The sequence below is a fragment of the Rana temporaria genome, chromosome 5 (genome assembly GCF_905171775.1).
Source record: "Rana temporaria chromosome 5, aRanTem1.1, whole genome shotgun sequence".
Lineage (NCBI taxonomy): Eukaryota > Metazoa > Chordata > Amphibia > Anura > Ranidae > Rana > Rana temporaria.
The window spans coordinates 23,095,074-23,116,359 of NC_053493.1; the positions used below are offsets into that span (position 1 = coordinate 23,095,074).

Here is a 21,286-nt window from a genome sequence, read left to right on the forward strand (position 1 = left end):
GGAGGTACCCTCCTGGTCAATAAATACTCCTGCAGATCTCCCATAGTCTGACTTTCTTCCTGTAGGGTCCTCCAGGTATACAGGTCTTCCTGGATTGCTTTAGACCCAGATTCACTCCCCTCGCGGGTGACGACCACATCCTGATTCACGAATCTTTGATAGAAGGGAGGCATCTCCACATCTTCCCACTTGTCCTCCACTGGGGGATCTTCGCCAGGAGCCATGCGTGATAGCACATCCGCATTAATATTAGACTTGCCACTTCGGTACTTGATAGAGAAGTCATAGTTGGCCAGTCTGGAGGCCCATCTTTGCTCAAGGGCACCTAGTTTAGCGGTGTTCAGGTGAGCCAGGGGGTTGTTATCGGTGTAGACCGTGAATGAGGTGGCTGACAAATAGTCCTTAAATTTTTCGGTGACTGCCCACACGAGGGCCAGGAGCTCTAACTTGAAGGAACTGTAGTTAGAATCATTCTTCTCAGCCCCTCGCAGATTCCGGCTGGCGTAAGCTATCACCCTCTCTTGTTTTCCCTGCATCTGGGACAACACTGCCCCGAGTCCTTCAAAGCTGGCATCTGTATACAGTCGGAAAGGCTGAGTATAATCCGGATAGGCCAGGATGGGAGGCTCTGTCAATAGATGTTTTAGAGCCTGGAAGGCCACCTCTTGCTCTTTGGCCCATTCCACAGGCAGCTTGCCATTATAGTTCCCCTTCGCCGTGCCTCGCAGGAGAGAGGTCAATGGCTCGGCAATTTGTGCAAAATGAGGAATAAAGCGGCGGTAATATCCTGCAAATCCTAAGAAGCTCCGAATATCCTTAACGGTGCGTGGGATAGGCAAATTCTTGACAACTTCAACTTTAGCTGGATCAGGTTGGACCCCTTCGGCGCTGACGACGTGGCCCAGGTAATGTACTTGTGGCTTGAGTAGGTGGCACTTGGAGGGTTTGACTTTCAGACCATGCTGGATCAGTACTTGGAAGACGTCGGACAGGTGAGTCAAATGTTCCTGATAGGATTTGGAATACACAATCACGTCATCCAGGTAGAGTAGGACACTCTGGAAGTTAAGGTGTCCCAGACATCTCTCCATCAGCCGTTGAAAGGTAGCTGGGGCATTGCACAGCCCAAAGGGCATACTTTTAAATTCGAAAAGACCCATGGGGGTGACAAAGGCTGTTTTCTCCCTGTCTTCGACGACCATGGGCACCTGCCAGTATCCGCTGGTCAGATCCAATGTAGAGAAGTAGGCCGCGGAACCCAGCGCGGTGAGTGACTCCTCAATCCGGGGGAGAGGGTATGCGTCTTTATGGGTGATGTCGTTCAATTTCCTGTAATCAACACAGAAACGGATGGTCCCATCCTTCTTCTTAACTAACACCACGGGTGCTGCCCAGGGACTCTGGCTCTCTTGTATTACATCTGCCTCCTTCATGTCGGTTAACAGTTTCTTGACGGTTTGGTACATGCCTGGTGCCACAGGCCGATGCCTTTCCTTGATGGGGGGTTTATCGCCGGTCAGGATTCGATGCTTAATCATGGAGGTTTTTCCAAAATCAGTTGGGTGTTTGCTGAAGGCACTCTGGCACTCCTTCACCACCTCGATGACCCCTTCGACTTGTTCTGGTGGGGTGAGAGATCCTCCTATTTGCAGTTGGCGCCACCAAGGTTCTGGAGAATTTTCGGTAGCCCCTGACACGGTTTGGGCACTCAGCTGTTGGGCCGCCTTCCGTGAAGAGAGTATGTCACTGGAGTCCAAGAAAACAAGTTGGGCCACTGGAGTGTACTTTGGTAGGGTGGTGGCTACGCCGGACAAATTAACTAGGCGGACTGGGACCCGTCCATTCACCACCGTCACTAGGCTCCTTGCAGCTCGGACCAAAGGAAAATCTTCAGATTGTATGGGCTCCAGTAAGGCCTGATAGTCCTGATTCCTTACACCAGGGCGCGCCTGACACCACAAAATTGTCTCTGTGTTCGGCTGCAGGGTCACGGGCCTCATGTCTTGGATCCGAACTTTACCGATTTCTCCTCTCCGGTTCGCGAACTTCTGTTCTGCTTTCAGAATTTTGAGATGGTGTTGCGCAGTCCTCTGACCTGAGGAAGACATGTGGGGGAGAGAGGCATGCAAGGCATCCAAAATATCACTGAAGCAATGTCTCATTATATTCATCCCCAATATAAACTCTGTGGCCCCTGGTACCGTGACATTAGTGACAATTATACCTTGACCTCTAAGTGTGTGACCTCTCAGCTGAATAGTGGGCTCCCAGTACCCATGTCTGGGAATTGGTTTCCCATCCCCTGCCAGGACACTAAAATCCATATCATCTGGTTCACACAATGAATCGACATTCCAGTACCTATAGAATAGGCCCTTAGAGATGGTAGACACCTGCGAGCCTGTATCAATCAGGGCCTGCAGTTGGACACCATCTATGGTAACATTTACATAGGGGCAGGATGCAATGTATAAGGACTGTCCTGAGTATATTGGCTCTTCTGCTGGACCTGTGATTCGTTTTCCTGAGGTCCGGTCCTCGACCTCAGGGGACGCCCGTTTAAAGCCCAGCATTGCATCTTCCAATGACCGGGTTTGTCACAGAAATCACAGTAAGGCCTACTAGAGGGTCCCGAGCGAGGCCCGCTAGAGCGGGGAGGAGGGGCAGGAGTAGGTCTCCTAGTCTCTGGAGGCTCTCTAAGTACCCGAGTGGTGTGATTAGCCAACTCCTTTACCACTTGGGTAAGCTGGGCAATATCTTGTCTAACCTCTTGAATCTTAGTAATTGTAGTGGAGGCCAGGGTGACAGCCACGGGTGCGGGGGCTGGTGGTAACAGTGGTGCAGGGCACGCCGCCGCACCCATGGGTTCCGTTTTAGGGTCAGGATGCTCCTCGGGGCTTGCCCCCTGCTCTATAACTTGAAGGGCTAGGCGCTTAAAGGCAGAAAAAGACATATTGGGGTTCTGTACAGCTAACATCTTTAATTGCGCCTTGTCCCATTTATTTTGGACCCCTTCTATGAATCTATCCATCAATAGTTTGTTACCCTGGTCAGGGGTGATATTGTCCAGTTTCTGGACTACCTCCAGGGCATTCTGCAAGGCTACTGCATATGCCCTTAGTGTTTCCCCCGGCTTTTGTCGCCTCTCGTACAGCCTGAGGCGGACCTCTGAGGGTGAGTGGGACTCAAATACCTGATGTAATCTCTCGAAGATCTAATCTACTGTGGTCTTCTCAGAAGTGGGCCAGGTACGGACTTCCTCACGTGCAGGTCCCTGCAACTGTCCCAAGAGCAACAGCACCTGTTGGTTAGGGGGGAGAGAGTAGAGAGAGAAAATGCTTTGGAAGCTCTCCTGGAAATCCTTGAGGGAAAAGGGATCCCCTCTGTAGTTAGGCAACACAGGCTTCCCCAGGTAGAATGGGGGGGCCCCACTGTCATGACGTCGTACTGGAGGTGATCCCGGAGGGGTAGCTTGTGCAGGAGCCGCAAGAGGATCTGGTACATCACCTGCATCTGGTGATCTTGGGGCTGACATGTTGTAGCCTTGTTTGAGTGCGCTGTCACTTTAAGAAACTTTGAGAGCGCGGTCTTTGAGTGCGCTGTCACTTTAAGAAACTTTGAGAGCGCTGTCTTTGAGTGCGCTGTCACTTTAAGAAACTTTGAGTGCGCTGTCTTTGAGTGCGATGTCGTTGAGTGCGCTGTCTTTGAGTGCGACGTCTTTTATTGCCGGACACGTTGCTATGGCTGCGCCCGGCAACTTCTTTTTTTTTTGGTCCGGTCAGCAATTGTTTCCTCCGTGCAACACAGAGTGGATTCTCTAGTTCCGGCTTGCACACTGAAGAGGCGTCACCGCCGGGGCTTGACTGGGCGGAGCTGCGACCGCTCCCGCGCGCGGGAAATGCTGGAAACAATTTAACCCCTTCAGGTACAGACTTTCTCCACTTAACAATGGCAGCTAACAGTCTTTCCTTCACCTCCCCCACCACTTGTATATGCGCCTCGCTGAGTAAATTACTTTCAATGACACAGTTCAGATTCTGGGGGGGGGGAGGACTTGCTTTAGTGGCTGAATGGTTAAGGCGTACACCCGTATCCTGTTCGTGACGCCAGAAAACGATGTGGTGACCGGGGAGGGTGAGTCCCACGGCCACACACATGCGCTTGATGGTTAGCTACTTGGTTCTTGGGGCTAGGAGCCCAGGGTCAGGTGGTATTAACCCTTAGTGAGGGCCAGATGGTATTAACCCTCTCTGTCACGTGACGCCACTGTAGTCTTGGTATACCCCGGGAAACTACAGCTCCGGGGGCCTCCGTATCCCCGCTAGTTAGGATGGTAATAACACAGTCCACAACAGGGGGTTAAAACAACAAAGGCTTTACTGGCATGAAGGCAGGTGTCAAAATCTTCACAGCTTTAAACAGAGTGTCAAAATGTTCTGCAGGCAGTCTCTGGATCACACAGCTGATAATGCTTGAGCTTAGTTGATCATATACTGTATATACTCGGCTGCAAAAGCCGGATAGTAATTCAGGGCCTATGCTTAACTAGGCTGAAAAATAGATACACTTACTGAAGTGTCTGTAGACTTGAGGCTTTTTGCCGGAATAACGGATTGATCTGATAAATGAGCTGAAGTACTGGTTCTGTAATGTTTAGGGATACTCCACTCTTTGCTGTATTTTCTCCTGGAGGCTTCGGGCCTGCACTGCCTCTCCTCTGAATGTGTTGGCTCTGCTAGGAACTGTGTGAAGCATTAGACTGGCTTAAACAGGAAGTACAATCCCTTATAAGGGCCTGTTTAGACTGAAGCCTATTGGTTGAGAGCTGTGGATCATAGAGACTGACCTGTAGTATAACACAACACAATAAGGTATTGTCTAGCATTCAGTCCTCCCGACTCTAATACACTTGAACATGAGATGGTAATACACTCTGACTGAACATGAGATGGCTGGCTAAACCCCTTAACCTCCCTGGCGGTCTTCCCGAGACTGACACGGGGTTAGATTTTCTTGCTACTATCGGTAACCCCGTGTCAGTCACGGGCTTGCCTCGCTAGATCCACAGGCACTTTTTACTTACCTTGTCCCTGGATCCAGCGATGCCACCGCGCTGTGTGAGCGAGCGGGACCTCGCTCGATTCACATAGTGCCTCCGTGTGACGCCGATCTCCGTTCCCTGCGACGTTACGACGCACGGGGACGGAGAACGGCGCCAAATTCAAAAACGTAAACAAACACTATACACACAGTATACTGTAATCTTATAGATTACAGTACTGTATGTAAAAAAAACACACCCCCCCTGTCCCTAGTGGTCTGCCCAGTGTCCTGCATGTCATTTTATATAATAAAAACCTTTTTTTCTCCCTGCAAACTGTAGATTGTCCATAGCAACCAAAAGTGTCCCTTTATGTCAAAAATAGTTTTAGATCAGCTAAAAAACAGCGATAATAAATTATAATCACTTGCAGAAATGTGCGATAGCGATTTGTGGGGAAATTCGTCATAAAAAAATAAAAGTAATGACAGCGACAATTCTGCAACTGAGCAAATTTCAGTGATTTTGATTTGATTACATTATTGAATAATTTTTATTATAATTATATTATTATTTGTTATAATTATTTATAATTATTTATTATATTATAATTTATAATTTTGTTTTTAAAAAAATGTAATACACGGGATGCCTATTAGAATCTTGTTTGGTCAGATTTAAGTGAGTTATTTCTAAAAATTACAGACCTACAATATAAAACGCCAAATTTCCTTGCAAATAATGGTACCGCTTTTAGCATGTTTTTTCTGAAAGAATCATACCGCCAGGGAGGTTAAAGCTATACACACCTAATAACCGTATTATCAACCATAACAGTATAAATCACATCATAACTAGCTGAGTCCCTGCAGGGGAGACCCCACAAGCCGAGGGCCTCAATCTGACAGGGCCTACAGCAAATACCTGTACTGGGACACCACAGTCACATTCGGCAGGACTCGGGACACTCGGCGTGGCGGCACTCGGGATGAGAACGGTCCCGGTGCTCGCTGCTCGAGGCTAACAATGGACAGCTAAATGCCCGTGATTCGGGGCTTTACTGGGACCCATTCGGCTAACGACGCCCCTGAGTGTCCCCATCTTCTGATGGCTCCTTCCAGCAGGATAATTTCACCATGTCACAAAGATCCAATCATCTCACCACTGGACAATGAGGTCCCTGTACTCCAATGGCCTCCACACTCACCACATCTCATCCAATAGAGAACCTTTGGGATGTGCAGCCGAAAAATCTGCAGCAACTGTGTGATGTCATCATGTCAATATGGACCAAAATCTCAGAGGAATGTTTCCAACACCTTGTTGTATCTATGCCACCAAGAATGAAGGCAAAAGGGGGTCCAACCCGGTGCTATCAATGTGTAAAGTATCCGGTGAATGTACGTATTAAGGGCCAATCATTTTTTTTTCAGAAGAAGCCTAACCCATATAACTGCGAAATGCATTGGCTTGTTTCTCTTGAATATATTATGTTGAAATAAAATATTTGGACTCTCAACCATTGGTGTGGCAATCCTTTCTACCAAATACCTTCTATTTATTTTTGCAGCCTTTTTCATAATAAAGCTGCTTGCTAGGCTTTTGATGATCACACTGGAAATAAAAAATGCATGGACCAGATCAGCTCCACTGACCAAACTGGTACAGATCTCACTAATGATGGCCATTTGCTTTGTATATCTTGGGCGAATCCTGATAAACCGGCTAAAATTCATTATGTGGATGTCCCTGTCGGCGCTTAAACCACTTGCCGACCTGCCGCCGTTGTTTTACGGCGGCAGGTCGGCTCCCCTGCGCTAGAGCACGTAATATAACGTCGGCTCTCGCGCAGGCCACTAGGGGCGCGTGCGCGTCCCCGGAGGCGCGGCACGCCCCCCGTTCGCCCCCGCCGGGCACACGCGATTGCTCGTCACAGAGTGGGGACCGGGAGCTGTGTGTGTAAACACACAGTTCCCGGTCCTGTCAGGGAGAGAAATGCTGATCTTCTGTTCATACAATGTATGAACAGAAGATCAGTCATTTCCCCTAGTGAGGCCACCCCCCCTAAAGTTAGAACACACCCAGGGAACATACTTAACCCCTTCCCCGCCCCCTAGTGTTAACCCCTTCACTGCCAGTGGCATTTTTATAGTAATCCAATGCATTTTTATAGCACTGATCGCTATAAAAATGCCAATGGTCTCAAAAATGTGTCAAAAGTGTCCGAAGTGTCCGCCATTATGTCGCAGTACCGAAAAAAAATCACTGATCGCCGCCATTACTAGTAAAAAAAAAAATATTAATAAAAATGCCATAAAAATACCCCCTATTTTGTAAACGCTATAACTTTTGCGCAAACCAATCAATAAACGCTTATTGCGATTTTCTTTTACGAAAAATATGTAGAAGACTACGTATCGGCCTAAACTGAGGAAAAAAAACGTTTTTTTTATATATTATTGGGGGATATTTATTATAGCAAAAAGTAAAAAATATAAAAAAAAAATCAAAATTGTCGCTCTATTTTTGTTTATAGCGCATAAACTAAAAACCGCAGAGGTGATCAAATACCACCAAAAGAAAGCTCTATTTGTGGGAAAAAAACTACGCCGATTTTGTTTGGGAGCCACGTCGCACGACTGCGCAATTGTCAGTTAAAGCTTGCACCCTAAGTTCCGACGGCGCAAGCCGTCGTATCTTAGATAGGTTTAAGTGTATCTCAGTTTGAGAATACACTTAAACTTAGGACGGCGCAGATTCCGAGTTAGGTCGGCGTATCTACTGATACGCCGGCCTAACTCTTTCTGAATCTAGCTATTAGTTAGCATCTCAACAGTCATTGAAGGTCTCTTATTGACCGGTTGTGGGTCAGCATGAAAATCACCTGTAATATGTCCAGATCACCTGCAATACATGAATTATCAGTTATCAGTCACCCTTGATTCAATGGGATGAAGTAGGATCAAAGTCGGACCAAAGAAGTACAGGGAGCATTTTTAAAGTCGGACCGACTTGTGTCGGACCAGTTAAGACAGCTCTCATAGGGAAACATTGATTGACACATGTCATGCGACATGAGCTCCCAATGTTGAAGCGTTTTTCGTACCAGTGTGAACCCGGCCATAGTGTCTTTAAAAAAAAAAAAAGCTTTTTTTTGTTGCATCCCCCAACGGACCATCAATCCCCCTCCATAATGGCTCATCATCTATTGATCAAGCTGTTGCACAAAGTGCTTACTATGCACGTCCCTCTAATGTAATGCCATCTGATGATAGCTGACGAGGAAGAACTGACAAATTATATTTCTTCCCAAAAAAATAATTGTCCTGGCCAAATTCCCGGGGCGGATCTCGCAACCTGCGTAATAGTTGGCAAGAACGCTTCGGCCGAGAGATATTTATAAAATCCATGCCTATAATAAAAATATTTACTATAAAAATAAGATATAATTTATACCAAAGCTCATCTGCAGTTCTCAGACAGATCGCATGCTGCCACTCGGAGGGAGGGGGATGGTTGTTTGCTGACCCCCGCCCCCCCCAACAAAAAAAAACACACCAGCCACCACTGCTTTTCAAGCTGCTGTCATCTTATGTAAGGGCAGATGCTTCATGTAGCATTTACTGCCCTTAGCTCAGGCATGCAGACAAGAGGGTGTGCTTAGCTGAGAAAGCCCCCCCCCCCACTAAAAATTAAATGAAGACTCCTGGGATGTATGACATCATTTTGGCCTAGGCCAGAAACAAGGGAGCAACTGAAGAAATGTAAAAAAAAAAAGTTTAAAACAAGTACAGTGGAACCTCGGATTGCGAGTAACGCGGTTAACGAGCGCTTCGCAATACGAGCACTGTATGTGAAAAAATCCTAACTCGGTTTGCAAGTGTTGTCTCGCAAAACAAGCAGGATTCAGGCCAAAGTGGTGTGCAGTACCGCGTTTGGCCTGAGGTGGGGGGGGGGGGCGCCGGAGCCGAATGGCGCCGTTCGGAGATGCTGGGAAAAACACGGAAATATTCAGTTTCCGAGCCTTTCCGAGCTTTTCCAGAAGTCAGCCGGTGTCCTCGGGCCTTTACGGACGTTTTTGAGGCTCTCTGGCGCCCCCCCACCTCTGGCCGCATGCTGTATTACATACCATTGAAGTCAATGCGGGAAAACATTATTTTAGTTTCCATTGACTTCTATTGGGGAAACTCACTTTGGATTACGAGAATTCTCCTGGAACGGATTATGCTCGTAATCCAACGTTTCACTGTAAATATAATATACATTCCTATCTATTTACTAATGCTAGCAGCATAAGGATTACAAATAGTAAAAGTATAACTAAAGGCAAAACCTTTTTTTTTGTATAGAGTGGAGAGGGAATAGAACACCTGTCGGTTTTTATTGCTGTCTGTGCCCCTTTTAAGGAGATTCACCCTCTCTATTTATCATTTAAAGTAAAAGCAAAGAAAATCTCAAATTTTGAGTTGTCCCCAGAAAAGTAATAGAGAGGAATTCTTCCAATGGGGACACTAGTTCTGGTGACCTAGGGTTCCTCAATGAATTTCTTTAAAGCGGAAGTAAACTCATCGATTTAACAGTTTCAAAAAGCAGTTACATTTTCGGCATGCCGGGATTGCTAACTGTCACATTGGTTGTGCTCTCAACCAAACTGTCAAACCATCCAATGGCTGGTGTCATAACTGATCACATGTGCAGCACCATGGCAGTTGAAGATTAAACATAGGCCAAGATGGCAGCTTCCTTGGATGAAAATGATAGGTGGGTTTACTTACACTTTAATTTAATTGTATTTTATTTCCTGTTTGGCTATGGGACAGGAAGTGAAGGGAAATTTCCCCAATGGAACACAGATGGCAAAAAAAATGTTTAGACAGGGGTTATAACCCTCCCTTGCTCTATCCAAAATGGGGAAAAAGTTTTGCCTATAGTTCTACTTTAATGTTGTTTAACCTCCCTGGCGGTAGGGGTGCAACGGATCAAAAAACTCACGGATCGGATCGATCCTCGGATCAGGAGTCACGGATCGGATCATTTTCGGATCAGCAAAAAAAAAAAAAAGGGTCCGTTTTTTCATTGGTCCAAAAAAAAAAATTATATATATATATATATATTTTTTTTTTTTTTTTTTTTTTTGGACCAATGAAAAAACGGAACCTTTTTTTTTTTTTTTTTTGCTGATCCGAAAAAAGAGCACAATAGCAATTCACAGGGGTGGATTAAAGAGGAAGCAGGTGAGGCTGTTTGGGACTTAAAGTACAATCTTGATGTTTTTACAGCAAAAATATATATATATATATATATATATATTTTTTTTTTTTTGCTGTAAAAACATCAAGATTGTACTTTAAGTCCCAAACAGCCTCACCTGCTTCCTCTTTAATCCACCCCTGTGAATTGCTATCGTGCTCTTCTTTCCCCTCCCCCCCCCCTCCTCTCACACCAGTGCTTCACTGCTAACATTCCCATTCAGCTTGCTAGAGCCCAGTGCACAGCGTGACACGCCTCCCCGGGGAGGCGTGTCACGCTGGGCTCTGGCAAGCAGACTGGCCGCCGCTCCGGAGCTAGGCCGAAACCGGGGACTTTCCTAGGCCTAGGCTCCGGAGCGCTCCGCGGATCGCGGGGTGTGCCGATCCGAACGGGGTGGCCCGTTCGGATCACGGATCGGTGACGATCCGTTACACCCCTACCTGGCGGTATGATTCTTTCAGAAAAAAGGTGCTGAAAGCGGTACCATTATTTGCAAGGAAATTTGGCGTTTTATATTGTAGGTCTGTAATTTTTAGAAATAACTCACTTAAATCTGACCAAACAAGATTCTAATAGGCATCCCGGGTATGACATTTTTTTAAAAACAAAATTATAAATTATAATATAATAAATAATTATAAATAATTATAACAAGTAATAATATAATTATAATAAAAATTATTCAATAATGTAATCAAATCAAAATCACTGAAATTTTCTCAGTTGCAGAATTGTTGCTGTCATTATTTATTTTTTTTATGACGAATTTCCCCACAAATCGCTATCGCACAATTCTGCAAGTGATTATAATTTATTATCGCTGTTTTTTAGCTGATCTAAAACTATTTTTGACATAAAGGGACACTTTTGGTTGCTATGGACAATCTACAGTTTGCAGGGAGAAAGAACAGTTTTTATTATATAAAAGAACATGTAGGACACTGGGCAGACCACTAGGGACAAGGGGGGGGGGTGTATTTTTTACATACAGTACTGTAATCTATAAGATTACAGTATACTGTATGTAAGGTGTTTGTTTAAGTTTTTGAATTTGGCGCCGTTCTCCGTCCCCGTGCGTCGTAACGTCGCAGGGAACGGAGATCGGCGTCACACAGAGGCACTGTGTGAATCGAGCGAGGTCCCGCTCGCTCACACAGCGCGGTGGCATCGCTGGATCCAGGGACAAGGTAAGTAAACCATGCCCATGCCTGTGGATCTAGCGAGGCGAGCCCGAGTCTGACTCAGGGTTACCGCTCGCAGCAGGAAAATCTAACCCCGAGTCAGACTCGGGAATACCGCCAGGCAGGTTAGGAGAGTTTATTTCTACTTTAACATGCATTGCGTTAAAGCTGAAATCTAAAGTTGGGCACCCGGTCCAGCATGAACCGGTCCGTGATGTCATAAGGGGGGGAGGTGCCACCAGGAGTTGTCACCAGGTGGCCCCGCCCTTACCTATATAAGAACTGTCATGAGCCGGAGGAGGCATTCGGCGGTCAGCCGTCAATGAGTCCGGAGCCCTCTTTTTTTTTTTTTTTTTTGGATTCAGGCAATGTGGCGACCGTCGTGATTGACGATGGATCTACATTGGGGGAGACTTTTTTTTTAATAAAGGAATTGTCAAAAACTGTCTCTGTGTTTTTATTACTTTTTTACATTTTTTGGGTGAATGGGTAGGGGTAATGTGTACCCCATACTCATTTACATGGGGGGGATAGGATCTGCAGGCCCCCTTGTTGAAAGGGGCTTTTTAGATTCTTATAAGCCCTCTGCCTGCAGACCCACAAAACCACAGCTGGGGTAGATACCCTTGTCCCTATCAACATGGGGACAAGGTGCTTTGCGGACGGTGCACCCCATGTTGAGGGCATGTGGCCTGGCATGGTTCAGGAGGGGTGCTCGCTCTCCCCCTTTCCTGACTTGCCAGTCTGTGTGCTTGGATAGGTGTCTGGTATGGATTTTGGGGGGGGGGCATGCCGTTTCTTTTTTTTTTTTTTTTGGCGTAGGGTTCCCATTAAAATCCATACCAGACCTGAAGGGTGCCAGGTACCGGCAATTGCAAAAATATAATTTTTGCTGCAGCAGGTTCTATACATGCTGCATATGCGCCACTTTACAGGCAGACTAAGGGGACCCCCCCAGGCACTATGTTTAAAGGAATTCTCCATTTTTATTGTTGCACTTTAATGCCCCGTACCCACGATCGGAATTTCCGACAACAAATATTCGATGGAAGCTTGTTGTTGGAAATTCCGACCCTGTGTAGGCTTCATCGGACATTCGCTGGAAGTTCCGATCGTGTGTGTACACAATTCCGACTGGCTATTGAACTTAATTTTTCTCGGCTCGTCGTACGTGTTGTACGTCGCCGCGTTCTTGACGTTCGGAAATTTCCGACAACATTTATGTGACCGTGTGTATGCAACACAAGTTTGAGCGCACATCGGTCGGAAAAAAAATCCACGGTTTTGTTGTCGGAATGTTCGATCGTGTGCATAAGTGTAATTAAAATTACTGCTCCTTTAAAAACTATTGTTTTACTTGCGTATAAGCCAGCAAAATGGGCAGAACTTTTCCCTTGTTCGGGAGTTCTGCACCAATCACATTTTACCTATGCCCTGGCTGCTGTTTACTTTAAAAATTCTCCCCTCAATGTAGCTGAATTCTACTCACATCGCTATACGGGGGCGAAGGGCAGCAGCTGCAACAATGACGGGATTGCGCCGTTTGCCCTCACTTTCCTCTCCCACTCGTGCAAAAATGATTGTCCTTCCAAAGAAAAGGAACAATCAGATGTGCTGCATTTGTACTGATGTTTCCATGTTATTGTCTGACTCAACTTTTAATTCCCCCCCTGATGGTTTTAGGAAGTCCTCCATTGTCCAACTGGCCACATTTAAGAAGTCTTGAAGTGATATTTCCCATTTCTTCTGAATTTCACAGGAACTATCAATTCTCATAGGTCTGCCTGTTCAAACACTTAACAATTGCTTGACCCATTTTAATTTTTCGATTGCCAGTGGCATACACTATATTACCAAAAGTATTGGGACGCAAATTAACTTTAATGGCATCCCAGTAGGGTTCAATATTGAGTTGGCCCTTTACAGCTATAACAGCTTCAACTCTTCTGGGAAGGCCGTCCACAAGGTTTAGGAGGGTGTCTATGGGGATGTTTGACCATTCTTCCAGAAGAGCATTTGTGAGGTCAGGCCCTGATGTGTTGGACGGGAAGGCCTGGCTTGGTGTCCTAATGTTAAAGGGGTTGTATAGGTACAAGTGTCCTGCTCGCCCCCTCTCTTGGACTACATGAGAGTCAGGACACCCACTAACACACAGCTCCTTTCTCTATCTGCAACGTAGAGAGCGTCTTGACTCTCCTGTAGTCCAAGGGATCAACCTTTCGATCAGCAGCACCCCCTTTAGAGACCCCACACCAAGTCTGCGCATTTTTGGAGGCAACGCCATTCCTGCCTAGGTGAGGATTTAGAAAGGAAAATTAAAAACCACGGACGAAGTAGTAGCAGATTTACTAAAGATAGAGGGACTGTTTGCCTTGCAAAGTAAATATTCACTTAGCTTATTGGATGAGGTTGAGCTCTGTGCACTGTAATAATGTAGTACAATACAAGCAAAAATATTGTTTTTTTCTTCTAAATTCCTATTCACATGATTAAAGGGGTTGTAAAGGTACAATTTTATTTCCCTAAATAGCTTCCTTTACCTTAGTGCAGTCCTCCTCCACTTACCTCATCCTTCCATTTTGCTTTTAAATGTCCTTATTTCTTCTGAGAAATCCTCACTTCCTGTTCTTCTGTCTGTAACTACACACAGTAATGTCTGGTGTGTAGAAAGCCTCTTGAGGGGGGAGGGGGCGAGCAGGAGGGTCAGGATGCTCTCTACTTTGCATATAGAGAAAGGAGCTGTGTGTTAGTGGGCGTCCTGACACTCCTGCTCGCCCCCTCAAGAGGCTTTCTCCACACCAGGGAGAAAGCCTTGCATTACTGTGTGGAGTTACAGACAGAAGAACAGGAAGTGAGGATTTCTCAGAAGAAATAAGGACATTTAAAAGCAAAATGGAAGGATGAGGTAAGTGAGGGAGGACTGCACTAAGGGAAAGGAAGCTATTTAGGGGGGGGAACAAATTACCTTTACAACCCCTTTAAGTATTCAAAGTGAGCACAGCCTCAACCTCTGAACAATGTCTCTTCTAGGGCCCCGTCACACTTCGGTGTTGTGGCATTGCACCTGCTCTATGTGCTGTGTGGTGCATTGCCATTCTTAGTAAATGGTATCCAAAAGCATTGAACAGTAGAACTTAATACACTTCAGAGCATTACAACATACACAATATTACCAAAAGTTTTGGGACGCCTGCCTTTACACGCACATGAAATTTAATGGCATCCCAGTCTTAGTCCGTAGGGTTCAATATTGAGTTGGCCCTCCCTTTGCAGCTATAACAGCTTCAACTCTTCTGGGAAGGCCGTCCACAAGGTTTAGGAGTGTGTCTATGGGAATGTTTGACCAATCTTCCAGAAGTGCATTTGTGAGGTCAGGCACTGATGTTGGACAAGAAGGTCTGGCTCGCAGTCTCCGTTCTAATACATCCCAAAGGTGTTCAATCGGGTTGAGGTCGGCACTCTGTGCAGGCCAATCAGGTTCCTCCACCCTAAACTCGCTCATCCATGTCTTTATGGACCTTTTTTTGTGCACTGGTCCAAATCATTTGGTGGAGGGGGGATTATGTGTGGGGTTGTTTTTCAGGGGTTGGGCTTGGCCCCTTAGGGCCAGATTCACGTAGAATCGCGGCGGCGTAACGTATCCTAGATACGTTACACCGCCGCAATTTTTCATCGCAAGTGCCTGATTCACCAAGCACTTGCGATGAAAACTACGCCGGCGGCCTCCGGCGCAAGGCGGGCCAACTTAAATGGGCGTGTGCCATTTAAATTAGGCGCGCTCCCGCGCCGGACCTACTGTGCATGCTCCGTTTCTTAACTCCCGCCGTGCTTTGCGCGCTGTGACGTCATTTTTTTGAACTGCGACGCGCGTAGCGTACTTCCGTATTCCCGGACGGCTTACGCAAACGACGTTAAATTTTGAATTTCGACGCGGGAACGACGGCCATACTTTAGACAGCACATACGCTTGCTGACTAAAGTTAGGGCACTAAAAAAAAACGACTAACTTTGCGACGGGAAACTAGACTAGCGGCGACGTAGCGAACGCGAAAATCCGTTGTGGATCCGCCGTAACTCCTAATTTGCATACCCGACGCTGGTTTACGACGCAAACTCCCCCCAGCGGCGGCCGCGGTACTGCATCCTAAGATCCGACAGTGTAAAACAATTACACCAGTCGGTTCTTAGGGCTAACTATGCGTAACTGATTCTATGAACCAGTCGCATAGATAGAAACAGAGATACGACGGCGTATCAGGAGAAACGCCGTCGTATCTCATTTGTGAATCTGGCCCTGAGTTCCAGTGAAGGGAACTCTTAAGGCGTCAGCATACCAAGACATTTTGAACAATTTCATACTCCTACCTTTGTGGAAACAGTTTGGGGATGGCCCCTTCCTGTTCCAACATGACTGTGCACCAGTACACAAAGCAAGGTCCATAGAGACATGGATGAGTGAGTTTGGGGTGGAGGAACTTGACGGACCTGCACAGAGTCCTGACCTCAACTCACGCTCCTATACTTTGTTGACAACCTTCCCAGAAGAGTTGAAGCTGTTATAGCTGCAAAGGGCGGGGCCAACTCAATATTGATACCTACAGACTAAGACTTGGATGCCATTAAAGTTCATGTGCGTGTAAAGGCAGGTGTCCCAATACTTTTGGTGATATAGTGTATATATGAAGCGTTGTGGTGTGCTGCATTGTTGAGGGTCATGCACATCTTTTCATCCATTGTGGTGCATTGGAATCTCATTCATATTTGTTGTTCAAATTGATACATCCAAGTGGCGCTGGGTCTTTCAAATCTTAGTAAAAGGTAAAAAGACACTGGAGGAGCTCACTGGAGCAACACAAGGAGAACCAGACCAAATTCATAAAGGGGCCCAAGAGAGCTTAAATGCTTTGCAAATCACAAAAGCTGTTTTGGACTCCTATATGAATTTAGTCTGGCGCTTCTGTTTATTTACACCAGCTTTTCTCAACCTCATCCCCCAAGAGGAACCCCTAAAATAGTTTTGGGCCTTGAGGAACCTTCTGCTTAACCCGATCCATCAATGTTCAGTGGGAGGAATGCTCATTACATTGGTGGTCAGTGAAAAGAATGCTCCTTACATTGGTGGTCAGTGAGAATAATTCCCCTTACATTGGGGGCAGTGAGAAGAATTCTCCTTACATTGGTGGGCAGTGAGAAGAATTCCCCCTACATTGGGGTGGGGGCAGTGAGAAGAATGCTCCTTACATTGGTGGGCAGTGAGGAGAATTCCCCTTACATTGGGGGGCAGTGAGAAGAATTCCCCTTACATTGAAGGGGGGGGGGGGGCAGTGAGAAGAATGCTCCTTACATTGGTGGGCAGTGAGAAGAATTCCCCCTACATTGGGGGGGGGGCAGTGAGAAGAATGCTCCTTACATTGGGGGGCAGTGAGAAGAATTCCCCTTACATTTTGGGGCAGTGAGAAGAATGATCCTTACATTGGGGGGCAATGAGAAGAATGCTCCTTACATTGGGGGGCAGTCAGGAGAATTCCCCTTACATTGGGGGGCAGTGAGAAGAATTCCCCTTACATTGGGGGGCAGCGAGAAAAATTCCCCTTACATTGAGGGGGGGGGCAGTGAGAAGAATTCTCCTTACATTGGGGGGCAGTGAGAAGAATTCTCCTTACATTGAGGGGGGGGGGCAGTAAGAAGAATTCCACTTACATTCGGGGGCAGTGAGAAGAATGCTCCGTACATTGGGGGGCAGTGGGAAGAATTTTACTTACATTGGGGGACAGTGAGAAGAATTCCCCTTACATTTTGGGGCAGTGAGAAGAATGCTCCTTACATTGGGGGTCAGTGGGAAAAATGTCCCTTACTTTGGGGGTCAGTGGGGAGAATGCTCCTTACATTGGGGGGCAGTGAGAAGAATGCTCCTTATTTGAGGGGGCAGTGAGAAGAATTATCTTTACATTGGGGGGCAGTGGGAAGAATTCTCCTTACACTGGGGGGCAGTGAGAAGAATTCCCATTACATTTGGGGCAGTGAGAAGAATTCCCCCTACATTGGGGGGCAGTGAGAAGAATTCCCCTTACATTGAAGGGGGCAGTGAGAAGAATTTCCCTTACATTGGGGGGCAGTGAGAAGAATTCCCCTTACATTGAGGGGGGCAGTGAGAAGAATTCTCCTTACATTGGGGGGCAGTGAGAAGAATTCCCCTTACATTGGGGGACAGTGAGAAGAATTCCCCTTACATTGAGGGGGGCAGTGAGAAGAATTCCCCTTACATTGGGGGGCAGTGAGAAGAATGCTCCTTACATTGGGGGGCAGTGAGAAGAATGCTCCTTACATTGGGGGGCAGTGAGAAGAATGCTCCTTACATTGGGGGGCAGTGAGAAGAATGCTCCTTACATTGAGGGGGACAGTGAGAAGAATTTTCCTTACATTGGGGGGCAGTGAGAAGAATTCCCCTTACATTGAGGGGGGCAGTGAGAAGAATTTTCCTTACATTGGGGGGCAGGAAGAAGAATTCCACTTACATTGGGGGGCAGTGAGAAGAATGCTCCTTACATTGAGGGGGGCAGTGAGAAGAATTCCCCCTACATTGGGGGGCAGTGAGAAGAATTCCCCTTACATTGAAGGGGGCAGTGAGAAGAATTTCCCTTACATTGGGGGGCAGTGAGAAGAATTCCCCTTACATTGAGGGGGGCAGTGAGAAGAATTCTCCTTACATTGGGGGGCAGTGAGAAGAATTCCCCTTACATTGGGGGACAGTGAGAAGAATTCCCCTTACATTGAGGGGGGCAGTGAGAAGACTTCCCCTTACATTGGGGGGCAGTGAGAAGAATGCTCCTTACATTGGGGGGCAGTGAGAAGAATGCTCCTTACATTGGGGGGCAGTGAGAAGAATGCTCCTTACATTGGGGGGCAGTGAGAAGAATGCTCCTTACATTGAGGGGGACAGTGAGAAGAATTTTCCTTACATTGGGGGGCAGTGAGAAGAATTCCCCTTACATTGAGGGGGGCAGTGAGAAGAATTTTCCTTACATTGGGGGGCAGGAAGAAGAATTCCACTTACATTGGGGGGCAGTGAGAAGAATGCTCCTTACATTGAGGGGGGCAGTGAGAAGAATTCTCCTTACATTGGGGGGCAGTGGGAAGAATTCTCCTTACATTGGGGGGCAGTGAAAAGAATTCCCCTTACATTGAGGGGGGCAGTGAGAAGAATTACCCTTACATTGAGGGGGGCAGTGAGAAGAATTCTCCTTACATTGGGGGGCAGTGAGAAGAATTCCCCTTACATTTGGGGGGTAGTGAGAAGAATTCTCCTTACATTGAGTGGGGCAGTGAGAAGAATGCTCCTTACATTGAGTGGGGCAGTGAGAAGAATGCTCCTTACATTGGGGAGCAATGAGAAAAATTCTCCCTACATTGGGGGGCAGCAGTGAGAAGAATGCTCCTTACATTGGGGGGCAGTGAGAAGAATTCTCCTTACATTGGAGGGCAGTGAGAAGAATTTTCCTTACATTGGGGGGCAGTGAGAAGAATTCCCCTTACATTGGGGGGCAGTGAGAAGAATTCCCCTTACATTGGGGGGCAGTGAGAAGAATTCTCCTTACATTGGGGGGCAGTGAGAAGAATTCCCCTTACATTGGGGGGCAGTGAGAAGAATTCCCCTTACATTGAGGGGGGCAGTGAGAAGAATTCCCCTTACATTGGGGGGCAGTGAGAAGAATTCCCCTTACATTGGGGGGCAGTGAGAAGAATTCCCCTTACATTGGGGGGCAGTGAGAAGACTGCCCTTTACAATGGTGGTCAATTGGAAGAATGCCACCCTTACAGTGTTGGTCAGAATACCACCTTTCAGACAAGGCAAAAACATAGTGTGATGTTGCTGGCTCTGCCAACTGGTGTTGGCCCTGGAACCAAGCAGACGCCATCAGATTGGAGGTCCATCCGGCCACATCTCAAGGAACCCCTAACAACCTCTGGCGGAACCCTAGTTGAGAACGTCTGGTTTAAGCTGTGAGTGGCCTTCATAATGAATGGGCTGCCACAACACAATGGCCCAGATTCAGAGAGCAATTGCGCCTGCGTAACCATAGTTACGCAGCGCAATTGCTGACTTGCTCCGGCGTTACGAATGCTCCTGATTCAGGAACATCGTAACGCCGACTACAGCCTAAAATCTGCGTGGCATAAGGCTCTTATGCCACGCAGATTTTAGGCTGCATTCTTGCGATGGCCGCTAGGGGGCGCTCCCATTGTGGTCAGTGTATAGTATGCAAATTGCATACTAACACCGATTCACAATGTTGCGCGGGCCCTGCGTACGCAAGTTACGGAGTTTCCGTACGGCGTCTTTAGCGTAAGGCTGCCCCTTCTAATAGTAGGGGCAGCCAATGCTAAAGTATACCCGCCGTTCCCGCGTCGTGAAATTTGAATTTCACGTCGTTTGCGTAAGTGATTCGTGAATGGCGCTGGACGCCATTCAAGTTCACTTGGAAGCAAATGACGTCCTTGCGACGTCATTTGCCGCAATGCACGTCGGGAAAGTTTCCAGACGGAGCATGCGCTCTACGCTCGGCGTGGGAGCGCGCCTAATTTAAATGATTCCCGCCCCCTACAGGATCATTTACATTAGGCGCCCTTACGCAGGGCAATTTTAAAGAGCGCACACGCAATTTACGGAGCTCCTGCTCCGTGAATCGCGCGCGGCGCAGTAAATTTGCGGGGGCGCAGGGCAAAAACGCTGCCCTGTGCCTCCGTACAAAAGGGGCAAATTCTACCTGAATCTGGGCCATGCTATATAAGTGCCCATTAGGGCACCACAATGTATGAATAGGTAATTACTAAACCAACCCCAAGGTTTCTGCACAGTAGTAGAACGTTTGGTCGTAATAAGTCATGTTACTCTGTATACAGCCAGTACTGACACGCCAACAAGCATATTAACACGCCACACCTCCATAGTGACAGGTGACAGGTGAAGAATGCATGGTGTGCAGTAGGGTAAAGCTTTATGACAATACACATGAAGAAAACGCTGCGAGCTAAAATGCTGCAACGCAACCTACCCAGCCAGTAGTGCAGGTCGTAGAATTTGCTGGTGTTCTTTTGGATGGTATGCAGAATAATATAAGCATCTCCCACGTAGAAGTTGCCGAAGAGATTCGCCGGTACCGGAGCCAGGTCCATTTTTTCTATCCTCCAAATCTGCAGACCGGATTTGGCGCCGGCGTGCTCAAACTCTTTGTGATAGAGAACCATGGCTCGATCCAGGAGAGCGCAGAAGAAGAAGTTTAATACGGAGCAATTGGCTTACGTCCCTTTGCGAGCGCTCAGTCAGCAAGCGTGCAGGATTAATGTACAATGCTGGAGTTATATAGTCAGGGCAGGAAAAGGGAGGGCCGGGGAGGTGTGTACAGTAATCAGTCTCAGCTTTGCTGGAGAAAGAACAGCGACAGAGACTTCATTCATGACGGCGAGGAAGAAGTTATTTTCATTTTATGTGTTTATATTACATATAGGAACGTAAAAATAGACAAAGAGGTCCGTCAAGTCAGCTCTTTGGTGGGAAGTTGTTTTTGGTCTTATATTATTTATGTTTCTTATTTTATTTTTTACATTTTTGTCTAAGAATATACTTTTTTTTTTTCTATTATTTTTTTTTTTTTTTTAGGGTTGTTTATTTGGGTGGGGGAATATGTGGGAAATGTTATGTGAGTTGGTGTGTTTTTCTTTGTTGAATATTATGAAAAAACAATAAAAAACTATTTGATAAAAAAAAAATAGACCTAAGGGCGTACGGACAAACGGTCCGTTTATTACAAGTCAG

The 21,286-nt window shown here is 46.7% G+C and overlaps 1 protein-coding gene across 1 annotated transcript in view; it reads right to left on the bottom strand.

Annotated features, from left to right (window-relative positions):
- Positions 1-20,829, bottom strand: part of SCIN (scinderin) — a 175,924-nt gene extending 155,095 nt beyond the window's left edge. The window contains exon 1 of the mRNA XM_040352263.1: positions 20,526-20,829. Coding sequence (XP_040208197.1) covers positions 20,526-20,718 — 193 coding nt within the window. The 5' untranslated portion in view covers positions 20,719-20,829. The remainder of the gene's footprint in view (positions 1-20,525) is intronic.
- Positions 20,830-21,286: the final 457 nt, after the last annotated feature.